Below are 22,943 nucleotides of genomic sequence, written 5' to 3'. Positions count from 1 at the left end.
TTTTACAGAACAGGAGCTAGTGAGGGAGCCATGAATCACATTTTAAATATTCCCTGCTGTTAAATGTTTTGACCCAAGATCATCATAATTCTGTCTTGTTTTGAGACAAGGTAGAAGAAATAAATACCTGTGAGTTTACTGTATGGAAGTCTTTTTGTTGAGGCCTTTGCAAGGCAGCCTTTGCAGAGATATGGTGGGCTTCCCTTTAAATAACCTGTTCCTACACATAGAAGAAATCATATGTACAGATGCTATGCTGCAGAGGGCAGATATCCATGAATGGGAGCAAGGCGAGGTTGAACTCTGAAGATCCCCAGTTGTTTTCCTCCAAAGAGCTGCTCATTGCCAAAATGGATGTTGCTGCTGCCCCTACTTTGCCTACAGCATGCCTGTAGGTTTCTGGGCTCCACCCAGCAGTGACAGCCCAGGTTTTCTGAGACCCATTCAATCAAAAGAAACTATGTAAAATTAAGAAATGTATCCTGTTTACTTAAAACCAAACCAAAACAAAACAAGGAAACCAGCAAAGATGTTTTGCAGTTGTTAGGAGTTATTTCAAGAATATTTCAAGAAGTATTAGAAATGACCTTGAATAGCCTCCAATTTGTATATTTTGCCATTCCATGCAAATGCCTGTTCAATTATATTTTGCCTATAAAAAGCTCCCTTACGAATGTGTCCTCCTGGCACATCAGCCAGCATAGCTGTACTGCAGGCTGGAGTACTGCACCAGCTGATGACAGTTTGTGGCTACGGGCTATAAATTTTCTGCTGAGACTCACATTGAAATGCTACCCTTGAGTCTCTGAATTAGCTTTTAACCTAAGGACACAATTTTTATCCCTACTTCTTGCAAGTAAGAGCCCTGCTATAATTGGCTGTGATAATGTTCTTCCTCTATACTCCGCTTACTTCTTTACTGTGTGCTTTCTGCACCAGTTTCTGGATAATACTTCTTTGTTTAACTGTGAATTTTACCCACAGGTACCCAGTCGAACAGCAGCTGCAGTGTTGGAGGATCCATGACTATTCTGCCAAACAGGAATGAGCTCTCAAGTACGGACATCACTGTGTTGAACATGCTGAACAGGAGGGACAGCAATACTAGCACAATCAGTTCAGCCTACCTGAGCAGCCGCAGGTCCTCTGGAATCTCACCTTGCTTCTCCAGCCGGAGGTCCAGCGATGCCTCCCAGGCAGAGGGAAGACCGCAGAACGTGAGCGTTGCAGACTCCTATGACCCTATCTCAACGGATGCCTCCCGGCGCTCCAGTGAAGCGAGCCAGTGTGATGACCTGCCAAGTCTTCTCAGCCTCACCCCAGCCCAGCAATACAGGCTGAAAGCTAAATATGCAGCAGCTACTGGTGGACCCCCACCAACTCCACTGCCTAACATGGAGAGGATGAGCCTCAAGACAAGGATGGCACTCTTAGGTGACTGCAGGGAGTCTGGAGTATCTCCACTGCCTCCAGTGAACGTCCCTCGAAGATGTAGTGATGGTGGGGCAAATGGTTACAGCAGGAGGCATTTTCTGTCTCACGAAGCTTTAGGAAATGGGACAAGGAGAGCCAGTGATCCAGTGAGAATGGCCTCCGACAACCTCTCTGTCCCGAGAGTCCAGCGTTTCAACAGTCTTAATAGCTTTAACACTCCTGCTTTGCCTCCATCCATGGAAAAGCGCAACCTTGTTCTTCAGAACTACACCCGTTCTGAGGGTGGCGTCTTCCGCGGCTTCAGCTCCCCCTGTCCTCCAAGTATCAGCGAGAACGTCGCCCTGGAGGCTGCTACAATGGAAGCAGGTAGCAGTCTGAATGATGAGGATCTCCTGCCAGATGACGTGGTCCAGTATCTGAATTCCCAGAACCAGGGCGTGTACGACCATTTGTTGAACAATGTCCTAGATAGCAACAAAATGCATCACAGCTCAGTTTCAGGAAACAACAATTCCAGCAACTTTGACCAAGCCCCTCCACCGAGCAGTCAGCAGGCAGGTCCCGAGGCAAATAAGAGTGACTTGCCCATTCAGTGGAATGAAGTAAGCTCAGGAAGTTCTGACTTATCTCCTTCAAAGCTGAAATGTGGTCAGCGGTCAGCAGTGCAGCAGGCTCGGGCCTTCAGACTGCACAACAATATGATGGTTCAGCAGAACCTGGAGAGAGGCAACATGGCCCAGCAGAATGGCTATCAGAACCTGATGGAGAACAACACTTCCTACAGTTTACAGCAAAATATGACTCTTAGCAGCGGAGCTGGGAATTCTTTCAACATGCAGTCAAACAAGCCTTACAGTGAAAGCATGGGCAGGCAAGCAATGATGTCTGGGGTGACAGACAATTCCTGTGGCATGGCAGTGCAAGGGCAGAAGCTGAGAATCAACAACATGCCAGTGAATGGGAACCAGCAAAATTTCAGCCATCCCCTGGCATCCAGCGATCAGACCACCAGTATGGCAAATGGGATGCAGGACAGGAATATGATGGAACAGGAATATTTGCAAAGCCAGCCAGTCGGAGATGGTGTTCGTTACCAGGGAGTCAATCAATCTGGTCAAATGATGCTAGGGCAGCTTAGTCCTACCTCACAAGGCAGCCTGTATCAAGGTCCACAGAGTTTTCCACTGGTGTCTCACACCATTGGTAGCCAGCCTTCAGGTTTGTCAGTGGCCAAAACTTACCAGTCATGCTCTAATTACAGCAGCAATAGACGGCAAAACGTGTTGAGAGACAACCTGTCCCAACAGCAAAGACACGTAGGTGATGGCAACCAGACGTACAGGGTAAACGCCATTAAGATGGAAATGCAAGGTCAATCACAGCAGTTCTGCTCTAACATGCAGAATTACTCTGGTCAGTTATATGACCAAACCATGGGCTTTAGCCACCAAGCTATGAAAACAGGTTCTTTCTTTGGTTCAGAAGCCAGCTGCCTGCTGCAGGGGACTGCAACTGAAAACTCATCTGAGCTTCTTTCCCCAGGGGCTAACCAAGTGTCAAGCACAGTTGACAACATTGACAACAACAGTCTAGAGGGTGTGCAGATAGATTTTGATGCTATCATAGATGATGGGGACCATGTCAGCTTAATTTCGGGAGCCCTGAGCCCAAGTATCATTCAAAATGTCTCCCGCAATTCCTCTCGCCTCACCACTCCCCAAACATCTCTTACATTCCCAGCTATGCCTGTAAGCACAACCAACATGGCTATTGGGGACATGAGCTCTTTGTTGACCTCACTTGCAGAAGAAAGCAAGTTTCTTGCTGTTATGCAATAGACGTAAAAAACGAAAAACACTTAGGAGATAACAAATGGAAAAAAAAGACTCATATTTTTTAGTTGTGTATGTATTTTAGCAATCTCATCTCACCTAAATGGGATGTGTTTCAAGTATATTCCTTTTATGGAATAAGGACTCTGAAAACCCTAAAGTGTTCTAGGGAGAAACTGTCTTCCATTTCAGTTTTGAATCAGTATTGCTATACCCATTCCTTCCCTTTATCTCTTTTCTCTCTCTCTCTCACGTCCTTTTCAAATGTCTGTATGCTTCTTTTATTTTTCTTTTGTTTTTTACCTGTAAACCAATGTAAACGTGTGAAGTGCATGTTGTGGGGGTATTTTTTGTTTTGTTTTGGTTTGGTTTGGTTTTTTTTGTAAAGAAAGGCCTGATAAAATGACAATTTTCTGTTACTCAAATGAAGCTAGACCTTGTAAAACTGTTGCAACTTTTTCTCTTGAACCTATAACCAGGCACAATGTGAAGTGAGCATACAGTGCTGAAATCCTCTCTGGATGCACATCTGGACACATCACACTGAGGTGGAAAACCAGCTTAGAAATGCACTGCCATGGTACCCCTGAGCTGCAGTTTCAGAGACATGGAGCACAAAAGGTTGGGAGGTTCAAGCAAATAAGAAATGTAAAAACCATCAGCCCTTTGATCTCTAGCAAAAGCTTAACATTGTTGTAAACACACACAGAGATAGCTGTCACTGCCTTGAATAACAGTACTGAGATTGTGTCGTTTTCGACCTATTTCAGAGGAAGGAGAGGACCAGAAAGCTGTTCATAGTCCAGCTCTCATCTTTTGCAGTATTTGATATTCTGGTTTTCAGCCTTTTTTTTTAAATGACTGAATAGCAAAATTATGGGTGTGTATAGTGACTTGGGTAGTCTACAGTCTTCTTATTGCATACCACATTTGTGGAGATACAGTCAGGGTCTTACGAAGTATTTCATACAATGAAATAACAAAATTACAGTATTTCATAGTGGAGAAATTTTTTTTGTTGTTGTTTTTTAATGCAAACTGTTGAGATGTAACTTGCTGAGCCACTGGTTCTTATTTGCTGGAAGAGCTGTGTGTACATCCCCTTTAGCCCAGACAGCTCCATGGATACATAGAGCTTCAAAAACATCATGGGCATGTCACGTAAAAGAAGTAGAAAATGAATGGCTGGCCCAGTTCTCAGACTAGACAAATAAATCAAAGCAGTTGCAAGCAATCTGATAATCTTAAATGTTTTTCCACTGTGTCCAGGCTTTACAAAATTAAATTAAAACTGCCATTAAAAATAGCAAAGAAACAAGGGGAACAGCAAGTATTCACAGATCACAGACTATTCTGATCTGGAATTATTATCAGGTCCAGCCCTTCAGTGAATGGCCTGTGTGAGGATCAAACCCACAACTTTGATGCTATTAGCACCATGCTCTAACCAACTGAGTTGTCTGGCAACTAATCAAAGCTCAGAAAGACCAACCCAGCTTCTTTCTCTCTCTTGGTGACACCATGTGCATTTAATCTCCAAGCAAACCAGTGGGTCAATGCCCAGGGTCAGTTATACTGGCAAAAAATTGAAACCAATGCACCGTGATCATTAAGCTACTCACTGGTGGAGGTGAATGGCATTTTCTCTGCAAGCACTGTCTTGTTTTTGGGTCTGCTGAGCTCCATGTCTGCACCCATGAGTACACAGTGCTCCTGAGTGAACAGGCTGCTGTGGGGAACAATCACAAGACCATGGTTTAAATTCACCCACTCCTAGAAGCTGCATGGAGTTCCAGCCCTTGAAGACTTCTCAGTTAAATCCCAATAGTGAAGTCCTACTACGGGATGTAGATTTTGCTGGCAATTACAGTCATGGATTTGATTGTCTGTAAGGAGCTGATTTTATAGTAGACATACAGCAACATGAGGGAGCGTAGTCAGTTTTGAAATACAGATAAACTTTAGCCCAGTAAAAATCAGAAGGTGATTTCTATAGGCTAGAAAACCATAGCATTTTTTTCAGTTGTAAAAGAAAAGGTGAAATACCAGCTGATTCAGGACATGGCATTTGAGGAAATGTGGAGGAAATGAATCTCAGTGAAGCTGTCAGATAACATTGATCTGTTAACAGCTGTTAGAGCATGAATGTATAAATCCGTAGGAAAACATCATAGGAATCTGGTGCAGGGGCCATATTTAAGTTTATCACAGTGTGTACCAAAAGATTTGCATGCAAGCTGGAATGTCAGAAACCAAGACAAATGTAAATATCCTACACCTTTTATCACAATCTGGTTCCTGTCATTTTTTTTTATGTTTAGCCAGCATTTCTTTCTTACCCTGTCCCATGCACACACACTCATCCTGCACTTTTCCCTTTGACACTTCCCCTCCCAGCTTCCCTGCCCCTGACCAGCCATCACAGACTGCCTGCAGTGGTCCTTGGGCTGTGTGAGCAGCTGGGCACAGCTCACCATGGCAAATGACTGGATTGCTGTGGCAGTGGGAGGAAGCTGCTCCCTGTGTCCTGCAGAGACCTGCTGCCTGTACACAGTCATTGTCCCTGCTCTGCTGCTGGGACAAGAAGGGATGCATCCCACTGGGCAGGTCCCCAGGGGAAGGGATATTCCAAGAGCCATGCTGTGCATTGCAGTGCTGGGATACAGCTCACAGCCCTGCAGAGAAGCAGCATATAGGTATAAGGAAAAGCTGTTTCAGACAGCTCTCAGTAAGCAATCCTGACTGTTTATTAAAGCTATCAATTACATGTTTATAAACCATTTCAACAGGGAGACTTATGACCAGCCTGGGAGTAGGTGGCTTGGGAGAGAAGGCTTTTGTTGTAATGGAACCAATACATTAAAAAAACCCCAAACATTCCCCAACTATTTTTTAACTCAATTTTCCAGTTCATAATTGTATCTGCTGGTGCAATTGATGCTGGGAAGCTATTAACAGATGTGATCCATCAGAGCTTAGAAGGAGCCATTCGTATTGCTCCAGGCTAAAAGGGACTGTTTGAGTAGCCAATTTGCCTTCCTGGATTTGACAAACCTTCATCACTCACTTAGCCTTGTCTTGGGCCAACAGTGTGTCTTGGCAGAAACCACGTGCTCAAGAAAGGATTCCCATTGGATTTGGCAAAGCTGAAGAATCAGAGACTCCAGTGTGTCCTTGGGGAGTTTGTGCAAAGGATTTATTGTTTTCACCATTAAGTATATGTGTCACTTATGTTCATGTACCACTTTTCAGTTTTTCATGTTTTCTCATGCTTTTCCGTTTTATACTAAAGAGCCTAGTTTTGGTACCTGTGAGGGTAGCAATACATCGTAGCCCAGCTGTCTTGGGTTTTGGTTCTGTTTTGATAAGGTAGACTGGTCTCTCTGAGCATGGCACTGTTACACTGGACACCAGCTTTCACTTGTCAACCTCCTTCTCTACATGTGTCAGTCTGGAGAAAGTCCTGTCAACACTGGTGGGATGCGTTTACTAGCACCCCTCTACTCTTCCAGTTGCAGGGTTGCTTTTGTGTATGTGGCACATCAGTTGATTTTTGCATAACTGTTGGAAACCCACTGCTCACCCAAGAGTACAAGAAAATGCAAAAAATATAATGAATGTTCTATTTTGAAAGCATTGCAGCATAGGTCTAAATCACCATTTCTTGTAATGGCTCTTTGAGGGTCTTCCATGTGTGTTATTGGGCACATCAGTAACACTCAGCCTGCCTGAACATGTGTGTTTCTCCAGACAGTTTTACTTTCCATGAAGTGGAAGTTGCCAGTGGAGAGTTTATCTGTCAGCTACGTGCAGGTGAAGGAAAGGTGTGTTTGCAGGAAACTCAGTGTACCCCATGGGAGTACAATGGTCCCACGCATCCACACATGGCAGATGATGTTATTTCTCCTTGGGCAATGGCCCCAAATGGTACATGCATTAAAATGCTGGCTGACTGCTGACTTGCTGGCAGTGATTCCCCCTCCTCAGTGGGATGGCAGGTCAGCTAACCCATGCCTGTCCCGCCATGGCTTGTCTGCCTGGACAGCACTGTTCATATTCCCACAATGTATGTGCCTTATTTTGTGTTGACCCTGTGAAAGAGAGGGACCAGGATGTGTTGCCAGATTTTCCTGATGAGGTTGTACTTGCCATTGAGCTAATAGCACATACCACTGTTAATAGTGTCCAAAACATCTTGTAAACCTCTGGTATTCATGTGTTATTGTCCTTGGATTGGTGGAATGTCTCCTATGGAACAGTTACTGTTGTCAGTCCTGCAGATGTGTAAGATAAAAAAGTGTTGCTTTTTTTAAAATTTTTAAATTTTTTTATAAAGCCTGTAATCCTTAAAAAAAAAAAAAAAAGAGAGAATGTGTAAATACATTTATGTATGGTAGGAATAGTGTTCAGTTGTAACAGACCTTAGTGGTCTTCATTTGATAAACCTGCAGTTATGATCTGATGTTTCTCAAGCCTTAGGTTGATCTGAAGGGTCTGTAGCACTGTGTACATATGAACTGTACTTCTGCTTTCAGAACCACTTAGCTTTTTTGTAACAAAGAAAAAATGTTTCTTACAATGTCAATAAAAACAAAAGCCTTTGTACTTAAGTTCTTAGCTTTCAGCTTCTGAAATATCTCCTTGGGGGAGGGAGTTATTTTTTCATACATCTGAAAAGCCTGGTTGCAATCAGTGCTTGTATCGCTTCCACTCAGAGCTGCTTTCCTTTTTTTGCTTCCCAGCCTGTTGCTTCACTCCATTCACAGTTTAAATACAGATGGGAAAACAAAACAGGGTGTTTACCTCCTTGCTAAAGAAAGATGACTGACGAGTGTTGGGTGGAAAAATAAATGAAAATGCAGCATCACACCTATGAAGTGTTTGAAGGGAGGAGAGAGACTGACCTGGTTACTCTGCTGCAGGAGCAGTTCAGAGGCCAAAGCCAAGCTGTGCTGAATTTTGGGCTGTTTTATGGGGGATGTGTTTCCATCCCTTGCTTGCCAAGGGTGTCTCACAATGGCTTGCCCACCCATGAAGAAGCATGGCAGGGAGGGAGGAAGAGAAATTCCCCTGCCTGGGTTAATCTGTAGATGTTCACTCAGGTGGGTTACAGGGTGATCTGCAAAGCCAGTTATCATCAAAGCTGGACATATTTAATGAGTGCTTCTGTTGAGTACAGTTGTTACAGATGATGTCAATTTAGTGGTGGCAAACAGTATAGAAAACATAGCACTGCTTGGTCTAAAGGTGTCTGATCTGTTCTCATTTCAAAGCCTTTTGTTTCCATTGCAGGTACCTTGGCAAGACACAGAGCACTCTGTTAGCTATCAGTGCTCAGCTTCTGAGTCCTCCTCAGCCAAAATAGCTGGGCCATTTCCCAGGTGGTGGAAGATAAATTTGCATTGTTATTTGCTTTTTTTTTTGTGCGTGTGTCCTGTTTTGTTGTGTTTTGTTGTTCATCATTATTAAGTTTTTGTCATTTGGCACAGGCCTTAAGGTTTAAGAGGGACAAAGGGTAGAATGGAGAGCTAAAGCCTAAAACATGCCCAGCTGAGAAGCCAGTGAGGCAGGAGAGCCCTGGGAGTGACATGGTAGGGGCGAAGGAGACCCTGGACCCTGCAGTTTGAAAAGGAGGTTGATGGTAGCCATGGTGCCTTAGCTTATATGCTGCAATCCAAAATTCTCCCAGAGACTGGCAGTGCTTCAGCATCTGCTCACTTCGGGGGATGGGTGTGTGTGACAGTGGCTTCCCCACAACTTGGACCAATAGAAGGTCAGCAGCAGGGATGGAACAAGCCTCAGACAAAGACATGATGGACCAGGAGAGAAATGAGCAGGCCTGTGGGGACTGGGGAGTCAGCAGCAGGATCCATGCTGACAACAGATGATGGCTGTCAGGGGCTTAGAACTGATTGAGGCATTTCTGAGCCTTAGCAGCTGCCTGCAGGTAGTGGGAGGTGAGGAACTCCCACTTCTTACATGCTAATGCAGTGAAGTCCTGCACACAGGCGGGCGTGCAAGAGCATTGTGCTAAACAGTGTCATCAGCATTGCATGCCTGCTGCCATGAGGGAGCCCACACACCTGGGCTGACAGCCCCTCTCTCTGCTCTGTGCATGAAACTTGCACCCCTACCTCTACCTTTAACTGACCCCTGCATGCTCATCTTGCAGCTGTATCTCCTCCACCAGCTGGATCTACTTCAGGATGAATGTCAAGAGGGCAGGAGATGCTAAGGCGGCTAAGGGGCTAAGGCGGCCCCTGTCCTGTTCAGCACATTGGTGATCTGCTGTGTGCTGACCCCTGCAGTGCTAGGTCAGGCATCAAGGTTATAGCATTTCCAGAGCTGAGCAGTAAAGGGCTGGGGCTCCAGGTCATATTCCTGGTCCTGCAGCCTGACCTGGGATTGGGCTGATGAAAAGCTGTGTGTTCAAATCTGCAGCCAGAGACAGGAGGACCTCTGTTGCCATGTGGTAAAACTCAATATAATGCCAAGTTCTCAGGAAAACAAAAAATAGCAGGGCAGTCATGGTTTGTACCATCCAAAATCAGCAGATGCTGTTGACCTTTAGTCTGTGCTTTAGTGCCAAGCCTGTAAATTAATTAATTTAATTCATTAAATTAGTTTCTTACTTCAGAAGGGCATGTACCCAAGATAGAATTGCAGTTTGCAAAGCCTGAAAAAATATAACAGACATATCAATCAGCAAGGGAGGAGGAAACTACCCACAGTCCCCCAGTACCCTAAACAGGTGACATGACATTACTACCCAAAGATGGGCAACCCAAAAATCACCAATAATGTTAAGATCTGTGGCCTGCCTTGGTTGGAGATGAAGCAGGGCAAGAGCAGGCAGTGTGGGCCCACAGTGCTGATGGAGTTACTGGGCTGGCTGGGTGTAAGCAATGGCATTCTAGGGCAGCCCAGTGTAATATTTTTCCTTTCCCAGCTTTTGTGGGCTTGACTGTGTAATCTTCAAGCTGCTTTTTCAAAGAGAGGGTAATGGGAAAGAGACGACTTGTTCTCTTCAGGCTGAAATACAAGCTATTTGTGTTAGGAACATGGCTTTGTTACATGATTAGTGCAATGGGAGCCCCTAGGCACCACTTCCCAGTACAAACAATTAGTATTAATAACTCATGTTAAAATTGCCTGCTACTTAATAACCTGGGCCTCTTTCCACCCCGAGAAGCACGTAACTGCTTTGTGTTCCCACATCTCTGCCCGTCTTCCCTCACTGGCTTTGGACTCTCCCTGCTCATTTCCCAGGAAAAAAAGGAGCAGGTTTGGGCAAGGAAGAAGGAAGAACTGACAGTGTTTAACAACATTCCCGTTAGCCCATGTCTGTGTACCTCCTTGCCTGCCCTCCCCATCATGGGGTCCTGCTCCTGCATCTGATGTGAAGCTGCTCATTGCTGCCATGCCTTGCAATCTTGGTCCCCTGTTTTCCCCCATGCTCTGGGGACGAGCTGACCTATTTTATGCCTCGCCAAGGAAGCAGCCGCCCTCCCTCCGAGCTGCCCCAGCTGGCTGAGACGTGATAGACCAACAACACTGTTACTCATGGGTGGGAGCCCCATGTGAGTCATGCTTCCCTTTGCCCCACACGCGGAGCGGCTGCGGCAGGAGACTGGGGAGCAGAGACTGGGACCGCATCCCGCGCACGGCCACGCACAGCTGGGCCCAGGTGGGAGCAAGAGGCAGGGGATAGATCAGATGGTGATGAACCATACACAGGACTGTTTCCCATCAGCTAACTGAGCTGCTCCAGCCTTTGCCCGCAGCACTAGGATGGCTGTCAGGTCTGCAAGGTGGTCTCTAAGCCACCCTGCTCTGCAGAAAAACATTACTAATATTCCCACGACTGGAGCAAGAGAGACGAGACAAATAATTTGGACAGCAACATGAAACAGTGGCAAAAATCTGGAAGACAGAGGAGCAGAGAGGAAAAAAACAAGAGGGTGGAAAGCTCTATAATGACTGAGAGAGCCCCAGATGGATACAAACTGAGAAAAGGCCAGAGACAGAAATAGTAGCACTAATTAGCTGAGCTGAACGACCCCACTCCTGCTGTACCTGAGCATCCTCCGCTGTCCTCAGAGCCCCGACGCTGCCAGCCCTGGGAGAGAAGGAGTGGGAGCAGGGAGCTGCTCAGACCTGGATGAACAGAAGCAATTAAGTTCCTATAGCAACGCTTAGTGAAAAATCCCAAAGCAGAGGCACCTATAGAGCTGGGTAGAAAATGGGTTGTGGCTCCAGGCAGCATTCCCTGAGGGAGAGCCATGAGAAATATGTGCCTCCCCATCCTGAGCATGGATCCTGCTGCACCTTTCCCATTTCCATTATATGAGCAGCCAGCCCGCTCAAGACATAGGAAAAGTTCACTTTGCCTATTTTGTCTTGAGGCAGTTTTGTTTCGAAGTCCTACAGCACATCCCACAGTGCCAAGGTTTTCACTGGCAATTTTTTTTATCTGGAAGGCTTTTGCTGGGAAAGGGCAGATATATCTCTTCCCTGTCATTGCTGACCACCTCTGCCTCGAGTCAGCTGTTTTGAGTAAATTCCTCCACCTTTTTCTGTGTGACCCCACAGCAAGACATTACTTAAATATGGCTTTTTAGATGGAGCTTCAAAGAAAAAAACTGGTCTGCATAATCCTGCTTCAGAAGCTGAACTTGAGCTCTCATCAGAAGTTTGCAGATGTAAAAGAAGGCTAAAAATCCCCAAGTCATACCTTTTGTGAAAGCAGTCATCAGGCACTGAATCCTCAGAGCTGTGTGGTTCAGTGGCAAAGGCCCCAGTGCCCATGGTTGCCCCCAGAGGCTGGGGCTGGTGCAGCAGAGGCAGAGGGCTGCAGGGCTGCTGTAAGTGGCAGAGTGTGCTGCAGCATGTGTGGGCACTGGGCTTTGTTCCCTTCCAGCAAGAGTAAATCAAGCTGCCCTTTACAGCCATCCAGGGAGGAGCAGCCAGGTTTGTCCTCCAGGGCTGCTGTCTCCTCTTCACATCACCTTTGGAGTAGGTAAGTTCCTGCGGCTGATCCAGCTGGCAAAGAGCTCTTCTTTGGACAGCTCTTCTTTGGACACCATTAGCAGGACACACCATGCCATGCTTATTTTGGGTTCTTTTTTGCTTTTTGGTTATTTCGGGGGGGTTTTGGGGGGTCATTTCCCCCCCCCCCCCGTTGTTGTTTTTGTAGGGAGTTAAATGAATTCATGTCACTTTTGAAGTTTGTGGTGCAATGTCCCAGTCCAGGTGACTTCACTGCAGGCTGGCACAGTCCAGTCCAAGTCCAGTGGCACAGCTCCTGCACTTGCCCTGTGTCCAGTCCTTCCCTTGCCTTGGATGCCTCTCCCTGCCTTTTCCTCCTCTTCTCAAAGCTGGGCTGTAGCATAGGGGTAAACCAAAAATACTGCATGCTATTTTTTTCTCTTTTTTGCTGCTCTCTTGCAGATTGCTGCGGTTTTCTCCCAATTACAGAAAATGCTTGAAGCTGTGTAGAGGCTTAGCCAACAGGCAAGGAGGCAGCAATGCCTTTCTTAGCTCTGTGGAGTGCAGTCTTGAACCACTGTAGCACTTCTCGCTTACCCTTGTACCCTGAGACATCTTAGGTTTCAGTCTTAGGTTTCAATTGCTCTTCACCTGAGCTCCGCTTGGCATGGGCAGCCGGAAAGTGCTGGGCTCCAGTTTAGCTGGAGCATTAGCAGAGAAAAGGAAAGCTGGAGCATCAGCCAGCAAAATGTAATAGGGAATCCTCTTGCCCCCAACTCTGCTGATGCTAAAACCAGGGCCTGGCTTTCCTGTTTAAAACAGGACTGGGAGCTAAGGTCGCCTGCTGCAGGGTCAGCTCTGCCTTTAGCAGCTGCCATAGTTTCAGAGGCTTGTGTGCCAAGCTTTGCTTAGAAGCTCTGGTGCAAAGAACCCCATTCAGCAGAAAGCCCAGGAGAATACAGAATCCCCTTGGACTTTTTATTGTGGAGGAGGAGCTGGTCAAAACCAAAATCAACAGTCCTGAAGCAAATAGTGCAGGCTTTGATCTACCCAGTTAAATATGAGCCCTGGTGAACTGGATCCTCCTCTCTTTGTGCATGTTCTCAAACAAAGTATTTTCCTTCAAGAGAACAGGCTGCAGACTGTCAGGCTTTCTCTTCTCCCATCCTACACCAGATGATGAGTTTTATGACAACATTGTCCTAACTTAAGTCATCCCATGCTTGGCTGGCCTTGCTAAACTTAAAAATGGAGAGCCTCAAAACCCCAAATGTTGTTCCCAGTGTGCCCTAGACAGTGGCATTGCTTAGATTTGCTGGTGCAAATCAGTACTGTGTTTGCTGAGCATAAGTATTTGGTCAGTCTTTGAGCTGATACATGCTGCTCCACTGCAATGAAAACATCAGATTTAGAGGAAGAAAAACAAAGGAAACAGACAGAATTTAGTAATTTTAGACACCACTCAGCAAAAATGGAGCCAGCTCAGTTTCAAACTGGGGATGTCCTTGAAAACTGTAGCCACATATGACCATCTTAGGGCTGGCTCCAGGGCCAGCTCTTCCTCCTCTGCCCAGGGACCATATCCTGTTTTTTGCAATACAGGAGGTCTCCAAAAAGCACATCTGAAGCCCTCAAGAATTGAGCACCACTACTGCTTTGCCACCCCTGGTACAAGTAAAGCTGAACCTTGGTGCCTGGCTTTCAGGTCCTTCCCCAGCTACCACAGCTGGGACAGGGAGCTGACCTGCACCACTCTGACCCTGGGTCTGGAAAACCCCAACTCCAGCTTAAGTCAGGGGAGGAATAAAAGGAAAACCTTCCTGAAAGGCAAACAAATGGCAAAAGTGAAACAATGAGCCAGTTGCTCACCAGGAAAATCCCCCAGCTGCTGTGTGGGTGGTGTGGGAGCATAGCCCCATGACTGCTGGGAAGTTGGGGCCCTTCTGGACAGCTGTGGGAGCCAGGGGCATGGCAGTGATGGTGTCCAGGGAGCACATGTCCTCACAGCCTAGCCTGGCCTGCCCAACCAGCTGCCATGCCTACCAGTTAAAGTCAATGAAGTTCTGGGGTACCTGTGCAGGACCCCTGTGTGGGAAGCGGTGAGAGGGTTTGAGGGGAGGGGAGGTGTTTGTTTTGCCCCTGTCCTTCCACCCAGGAGTGGGGCTGGGTGCCTGGTTTGCGCTGCAGTACTGCTCACTGTGCTGTCACATCTTGCTCAGTATCACATGCCTCCTTGGCTCCATCACACTTTGGCTTTCTAGCTTCTAGTAATTCTCCTTCACTATGTGGTGCTCACCTCCGAGGATTCAGCAGCGACCCTGTCTGCCCTGGATGTGCATGTTTCCCACATCCCACAGCTGTGGAAGCAGTGAGGCCAGATCATCCATGTGCCTAAGGTCCCAAGGCTGCATCAGCACTCCAGCGCTGCCATGCTGTGGGGATCACAGCTCATGATGCTGACCTGCTCTGTAGCCAGCCTGCAGGGCTAGCCTGGCCGCAGAGACATCCCACTGTGGGCATGCTGCTCCCATCCATGGGCTCTGCTGGGACCACTGTCCCCCTGTGAAGGGAGATCCTTAATTGACTGACTGGGGCTGTAATTCAGGGTAGTGATGAGCTTCTTGCCCCCACACTGGACTGGCTTCTGGTCTGCAGCCAAGACATAGAGCCATCACCTGCCAAGGCTTCAGCTGCATGTTCCTAGGACTGAGACATCTCCAGCCTCCACCACCACTTTCCTGCCTTCGTTTTTAAATGGTCAAACACCAGGCAGAGTAAATCCCACTGGAGAGTGGAAAAAGATGGTGCAGAAGTCTGTCTGGGGAACATTTGTGCCATTTTGCCCTGTCATCACCTTTCCTCCCTGGAAGCATCCAAACAAGTGAATGAGGCATCCCAATCAAACCCCCTGCTGCCTTTCAGTAGCAGGAACAGCAGTGACTCTACTGCCAAGATGAATTTGGCAGCCACGTAGCAGATTTTTGCATATGCTCTAAACAGCATTTGGATGGCAAGTAAGGACAAACACAGCTTTGCCCTTGAAAGCAAACTACCTAAGCTGGCTTCTGGTGCAGGTAATTAATAGCAACTGCTTTATATAAAGCAGCAGGAGGAGCAGTCCATTTTCCACAAGTCCTGAACCGGCCCAGTGGTGGCACTGGCCCTGGGACACAGGGCCCACTGCTGGAGGACCAGCACTGCTCACAGCACTGCCCACAGCACAATTTGCAGCCTCTTGCTGAGCTGCACAGTGCTGCCCTCAAAGACAAAGCACCAGCCATGACCAGCTCAGTTTGGGAAGGCTGATGGGCTGGCAGCCCAAAGCAGTGTGGAGTTTTCCATGGTCAGTTATTGTGGTGGCATGGCCAGAAGCTGCTATTATTAGATGGCACATGAATCACCCGCACGACTGGAATTAGCAGCTTCAGCCTGAGCCGAGCTGGACACTTATTGGAAAAGCCTCATTTAAGCCCAGCCAAGAGACAAAAGTGGACAGGGCTCTGAGAAATGGCTTACCCAATGCCCATTTCAGCCCTGGCAGCTGCCTCTTCCAGCTGAGAGGGAAGTACCAGCTCTAGGGATTTCCCATGGCCCTGATGGTGTGACAGAAGAAAGGAAGGATCATGAAAACTACACCCCTGTTCATGAACTGCCAACTCCATGCAAAATATAGCAAGACAGGAAAAACTTTGGGGGATACAATCTTGATCTGAAGGGGTTGGTTGAAAGGCCACAGCCTGACAAAAGGTACAGGTGAAGGGCTTACAGCTGCCATGCCTGTGTCTCTGCCTGGTCTGCTGCAAAGCAACATCAGCAGACAACACAAGCAGCTGCTGAGCAGGGTAACAGGGCTCTGTGGCTGTAGGGCCCAAACTGGCAGATTACTGGGAACTCACTGGGTGCAGAGTGAAAGAGAGAAAAGAGGGAGCTGGAAACACATTTGCTTTTCTGGATGGGAAAACACTGAAGCCCTTTGATTCCTGTTTTGACTCATTTAACCCTGAAACTGCAATAAGACAGACCAGTAAGCAACACAACTTGTAGGAATTGCAGCTGCTTAAGTTTTCCTTCAGTCTTGTCACTAGGCATTTTGCCCATGCTGTTTCTCATTTACTCTTTTGCAAAGGAGGTAAGTCCAATCTCTGTGTTCTCGCATGGTTGTGAATCAAATGCATTGGCAATGAAGTTCAATCACCAGAGATGTGCTGTGATATTTGCTTCACCCTGAGCTTTTGCTACCAAAATTAAAATTACACACCATGTCATCTTTTCACAGGACAGGAAAGAGAATTTCATATGCATTGCAAAGTCACACCAAGGCACATTGTCAAGAGTGGTGGAGTACACACCATTTCTTATAGGCTAACAAAGGAGCTTTTATTTAGTAATGAACTATTACAGCACAGTACAAAGATTTGCTTTGTTCAGTGACTAGAAATTGTTTGCAGATTTTTCCAGCCACCGGGAGCTGACAGTTCACTTAAGAAATCAATTCTTAAAGCTAGAGTACCTATATGCCTGTTTGGCTCTTGGAGCACTGCGAGCCCAGAGCTGCACAGGGTCCAGTCCAGCTCTCTTTTTCCATGGACTGAAACAGTGAAACATTTTTGGATCTGTCTCTTGGTAGAGGAGGCATATCCATGGTTTCAGCTGTTTCTCCCTCATCACCTTCGGGAAAGCTTAAAGCTTCTTACCCATACTGCTGGAAGAAAGGGATGAGAAAGAGAAAATTTTAGGAGCTTCAATGTGAGGTAAACAGATTGTATGAGTGCTACAGAGGGCTCAGCTGTGTGGGGTGGACTCTTAGCCTTCTGAAGCAAAAAAAAATATATATGTGCATGGTACTATCCATGTAGTAGAGATGATAGATAGAAAACGTGGTGCATAAGGACTGAGGTGATGCACTAAGCTGAGGAAAGGTCTACACCCAAGCAGAGCTAGGCACTGCCAGGAAAGAACAGGGATCTTCTCCTCTTCCAATCTTTTCCTCTACTTCTATTAATAGGCTATAGTACCAATGGAACCATGGGGTGCAGGCACACAGGATCCCTGGGAAACCCATCCCATGCTTTAGCATCTCTGATGAGGAAGGTGACCTGGAAGAGCTTGTTTCAATCCTACAGAGCAGGTCAGGTCTCTTGGCTCAAACACACAAATCACACAGCCAGTGTGTTAGTAAATGAGAAGCAAAGATGGCTCTTTGTCCCAGAGAGGGATTGTGGTCAGTGGGAGGGAACAGGAACCGGCATTAATTCACCCAGGGCTGTACCGGCAGCCACTCCACCATGGGGGTAATGGAATTAACAGGCTATTTTCTCATCCAGCACCTTTAACCATTTTATTTATCCCCAGTGAGCTTCTTGTAGAAGGGTGAAGGAGGAGGAACAGAAACATGCTTGGCCCTTTAACTCCAAGTGAGGGCACTTAATGAACATACCTCTCCTTATTTACCAGCCAGCTTTCCCAGAAATATCAGAGCACAGAGCAAGGAGTTGCCTTGATACTAAATCCTTTGGCAGGTTTAAAGGCACCAGAAACACAGTTCTGCCTGTCAGCTAAAGAAAAGCAATCTCTGAAAAGTCCCAGCACAAATTGTCCATGAGCATCTTGCTGAGACTGAGAGCATAAGTCCTGAGTTCAGGAGAGGTACTAAATTCTCTAATATCAGCTTCTGAAGACTTCCTCTCTCTAAGTCTTTCCAAAATACATCATGTGCAGGTGCAAATATATACATATACACACATGTTCATTTGTTTGTCTATTTTTAAGCAAATTAACTCACTTTTCTGATTTTTTATTTTTCTGGGAGGGAAATTAAAATCTTCTAGAGCACCAGCCCTCCTCTGTCAGCCAGCAACCTACAGCAGGGAGTTGGGAACATGGCATTTGTCCCATGCATGAGCTGCAGGTTAGGCTGTAACTGATCTACAGTTACAGTAGATCTGAAAAGCCTCATGTCTCCTCTGCACTCAGCTTTGTTCTGCCAGGCACTGCCATAATTCTTGCACGTCACCTCTGGTGAATGAAAAAAAACAGTGTTAGTAAATAGGCTTGTTGCATATTGGAATGCAGCAGCAAGGAACTTACAAATGCTTTGCCACATGACATCACTTAAGCTTTTGTTTGTCTTTCAATGGTGAGAGAAGAGAAGAGAAGAGAAGAGAAGAGAAGAGAAGAGAAGAGAAGAGAAGAGAAGAGAAGAGAAGAGAAGAGAAGAGAAGAGAAGAGAAGAGAAGAGAAGAGAAAAGAAAAGAAAAGAAAAGAAAAGAAAAGAAAAGAAAAGAAAAGAAAAGAAAAGAAAAGAAAAGAAAAGAAAAGAAAAGAAAAGAAAAGAAAAGAAAAGAAAAGAAAAGAAAAGAAAAGAAAAGAAAAGAAAAGAAAAGAAAAGAAAAGAAGAGTGGGAGGGGAAATGGGCTTGAAGCAGCTCTGTCTAACTATTTATTTACCTTCTGTGTATGCCTCACACTCTTATTCATAGGTTACAGCCATGGATGTTCATAACGTCTTGAGGGTCCTCAGCACAAAACCCTCAAGAGAGGAGCTGGTTCATGACATGCTCAAAAGCATTATTGTTTCATCACTTTTCTCATCAGATAACAACATAACTTCATTGCTGCTTCTGGCAACCTCTGCACTTCCTTTCCCTACGTGTCCCTGAAGCACACATTGCATGGGAAATGCTCCTCTGTTTTGACACACAGCTCAGCATGAAACCAGGCGTCTGGGAAAAGGACACAGTAGAGTTGAGCCAGCACCCCCTGATGCTCCACAGGGATCTGAAGATGGGCCTGCTGTACTGAAGTCTGGAAAGGAGAAGTGGGAAGGAAAGAGGGGCTGGGAGGGGGGAAGTAACTGGTCACACAGAAAAGTTGCAGTGGTGTCAGGAGTGCAGTAACTTTTGCCTGCAAACAGAAAAGCAGAGGTACCTGATCTGGTTCAAAATAAACATAGTCTTGGCACTAGGGTGACATCCCACGGTGACTTTTATAGGCATTTTTCTTAGGCCATTTCCTTTCCAGCACTGCACTCCTTGCATCCTCTCCCACAGTGAAATAAGCTGCGGGTGAGACAATTTATCCCACTCTGCTGTGGTTACTCAGCATTTGCTGGCAATGCCCTCATCATAGCTTGGCCCTTTGGTCCCAGATCAAATCATTTGGTTTGGATACCAGATAAAGGATGAGTTTTGTCTAACTTTACAGATCTACACTTGGCCCCTTCATTGCAGATCCTTTTAAAAGCAAAGAAGAGAAATGGGCATGATTTTCATGACCTGTTCTAGACACTGAAATGAGGAGAGGTGACTCATAGCTGTGTCTACACTTCCCCATATTCTCCTCCATAAAGGGAGCCTAATGTGACTAGCTCAGATGGAGGGCTCTATGTTTAGTCAGATGAATCCCACCCAAAGTGACTGCAGCTGCTGGAGGAATGTGAGCTTTCCCATAATCACTTCCCTTCCTTCCCCATAGTTTTGGGGCAGAGAGAATTATTTAAGCTGATGAGTCCTTGAAGGATTCCTTGAAATTTATGCAAAATCTGCTCGCAAGAACGTGTGTCTTCTTGGATCAGGCCTGAGCACAGTTCTGTGGAGGTTCCAGGCAATAGGGCATTCAGAGGGCAATGCAACACTGGACACGCACTCTGCTAGCAGGCAGCCTTAAAATGGAAATAGCAAAGACAGTAACAGAGGGAGCATCCAAGACATCTCTTGGGTTTGGACAGCTACTAAGTTGGCCACATCCCAAGAGAAACAACTTTCACTTTGTCCCCAGACTCCTACCCTTACCTCTGCCTTCCTCTTTTCCTTCTGCTTTCTTCAGTCATCTCCCTCCTGAATAGAAACTTTTGGGAGGCTTATTTCCTTGCACCTGCTTCTGCTGTGATGTAACTGTGGTAATAACCACTGTTGGACATATTTCTTGGAGTTTTTTGGGTGGTTTTTTTGTCCATTTTATTGCATTATGGTTATATTTAGAGATGGGCTCAGAACAGAGCTGTGCAAGAGGCACACTCCCATAGTTTGGGAAGATCTGAAGCAAGAGTCAGATCCCTTCATTTCAGCTGGTTTTCTTCTTACTAAAGTGCAGATCAAAGCCCAAGGTGGGGTTTGGAGAAGCTGGAGAAGTTCAAATAGAAGTTGCAGTGCAAACTGTATGTGAGGCCATTCTGTGGTTGTGGTGGGATGAAGCCATGTGCAAAGACTTAAATTCTGCCTTAGCATGTGCTTTCTGTACTCCTTGATGGAAAGGAAGGCTGGGAAAGCCAACTGCTGCCTCGCCTTCCAGAAGCGGCAAATGAGACAACAGAGAGATCAAAGACAACGTCACCAATAATAATAATGGTGATGATGATAATGAAGATTATGATAGTAATATAGGACTCCTGTCCCTAGGTGGCCTTGATCTCTCTCCGTGTATTTTAAGATCTCATAATCTTTATTTGCAGAGGAAACTGTGTACTTAGACCTGTTGTTTGATATGACCTGATGCTTTCTACAAAATCATGATTTGACTCCCAGATCTCACAGTTCAAATTGAGCCTGTTGTGAGCAACTGGCAAGAGCTCCTGTGCTGCTCAGCTCCACCAGCACTGAGCCTGAAGGCTTCAGACAGACTAAGACACCACAGTTCTCTGAAAGCAAAGCTGCTTGGTGCCACGTATGAAGACTAGAAAAGACCAAAGGGGAACTGGCTCATGCAATGTTACCAAGTGATTTTGGCAGGTTATTCTGAGGCAGGACAATGCTCAGCAAATCCTCACAGAAGTAGCACAGGCAGGGCCATAGGCAGGTCCCAAGGGGAGAGAGATATACTGCATCATCTCACAGCTCCAAAGCATTTGGCCCATCTATATCCAGTGCTTCCAGAGATACTCAACAACACACTACCTGTGCCCCAAACCCTTAAAGCTGAAGGTTGGGCACCATCACTGTATCAGTGCAGAGCTGCATCAATAACCTAATTGAGGGAAATGTCAATTTTTTTTTCACCATCACCACCCTGAAAGGAACTGGACTAAGAACTGAGAGATGATAATTCCAATCAAATTTTACACAGTCATGCTGGAGAGTTTCTGAGTTTCTGTCCTGTGCTGCACTCAGATATGTCTATAAAGGCAACCTCATTTATAGGTGATTTTACCATCCCTGAGGTGTGGACATGGTGAGACCACCACCTGGCGCTGCAGCCCAGGGATGCTCCTGATGATGCTTCCGCCATCCCCAAGTTCTATTATTTGCTTCTACATTCCCAGAGTCAGCTGAGCTCTCTTACCCCATGGAACCAGCAGCTATTGTGGAGGCAGTTACCACAATGACCCCATAATCCTGTTTTCCAAGGCAGAGCCTCCTGTCCTGTAGGTACAGCTTGAACTCTTTTGTCCCAGATGTATTACTTTTCATTTAGCTAAATTAAAACACATTTTCTTGGATTGTGACCATTCAGCCAGCAATTCTGATCCCTCTGTAACTGTAAACTATCCTTGCCATTATTTACTGGGCTGCAGGTGGACAGACTGAAACATTAGCTGTGCACAGGCTGCCCCCATCCAGCTCAGCTGGCTGCTGATGCTGTACAATAGTGACAACTATTTTGGTGTCCAGGGAGAAGATTATTTCATGACTGACTCTTTCAGCTGAAATATTCAGCTCTTCTGAGATTTGGGAGCACATTTGGGATTGCTGAAGGAGTAGCATCTTTTTCTCCACAGCCGGTCTCATCATTGAATGATAACCTCTCACTGACTCCCCCTCTTCATTTCCTTTGTATATGGAAAATCACAGATAAGAGAGAGAGAGAGAAGGAAAACAGATTTACTTCATTAATTTATGCTCCGAGTCATGCAATGACAGAGCCACTGAACTGACATCAACCACTTTCCTGTTCACCCCACCACAGCTGAATCCTACCCCAAGCCAAATAAATAATGTGGCCAAAAAAAGACACTGAGGCACAGAAAAGATGAAAAATCAAATTGTCACCCTCCTTGCTAATGCACACAAACTGCTGCAATGAGGTTTCCTTTACAGTAGAACAGCTCCTGGTACAATGTATGCATGTAGAGGTCTGGAAGACCTTTCCATAGCAATTCTAATGCTCTAAAGAAATTACAGAGAAATTGCATACATTTATTGATTTTTTAAATTATTGTTTTTAGTGCGCTCTATGTTCACAGCATCTCTGACAACAGGATAAATATTCTTTCCACGCAAGTCCAGTAAGGTCAGTAAACTTGCCCTAGGAATGAGTTTAATGACATTTGGGTCAGAAATACCATTTGCATTTCTGCAAAACCATTACTGCTAACAGCTCTGGGTCAGTGTGCAGGAACACCAGCTCCTTCACCATCCCAGTGCTGCATAGCCTGAACATCAGACATGTGAAGAGATGGCATGGCCTTTCAGCTCTTCTCCTGGGCTACGTCACAGAGGAGCTATGGCTGGAGCCATACAGATAAGGACAATCAAACAATACTAAGCCATCTACAAGAGGTCAGATTCTGTTCCTGTAGGATGAGCCACCAGGTCAGGGAACTTGCCCTCTGTTTGTGAAAGAACGTTAAGCAATTTCCCAGGAAAATCACTCTCCTATTACCACATCTAAAGCACAGAGTTAGGAGGAAACACGCAGCCTTACAGAGCAGCCTTCAAACAGCCCACACTGCATTGGCTCGGCCACAGAGATGCAG

The 22,943-nt window shown here is 46.1% G+C and overlaps 1 protein-coding gene across 2 annotated transcripts in view; it reads left to right on the top strand.

Moving 5' to 3' along the window:
- The window catches only part of GLI3 (GLI family zinc finger 3), a 206,035-nt gene extending 198,159 nt beyond the window's left edge, over positions 1 to 7,876 (top strand). For both annotated transcript variants that reach the window (XM_039715203.1, XM_039715205.1), the window contains one exon: positions 985 to 7,876. In XM_039715203.1, coding sequence (XP_039571137.1) covers positions 985 to 3,272 — 2,288 coding nt within the window. In that variant the 3' untranslated portion in view covers positions 3,273 to 7,876. The remainder of the gene's footprint in view (positions 1 to 984) is intronic.
- Positions 7,877 to 22,943: the final 15,067 nt, after the last annotated feature.

Source organism: Passer montanus, unplaced genomic scaffold, assembly GCF_014805655.1.
Source record: "Passer montanus isolate IOZ18808 unplaced genomic scaffold, ASM1480565v1 scaffold32, whole genome shotgun sequence".
Classification (NCBI taxonomy): domain Eukaryota; kingdom Metazoa; phylum Chordata; class Aves; order Passeriformes; family Passeridae; genus Passer; species Passer montanus.
Note: the sequence above shows the minus strand (reverse complement) of the source record. Positions and strands in the feature narration are given on the sequence as shown.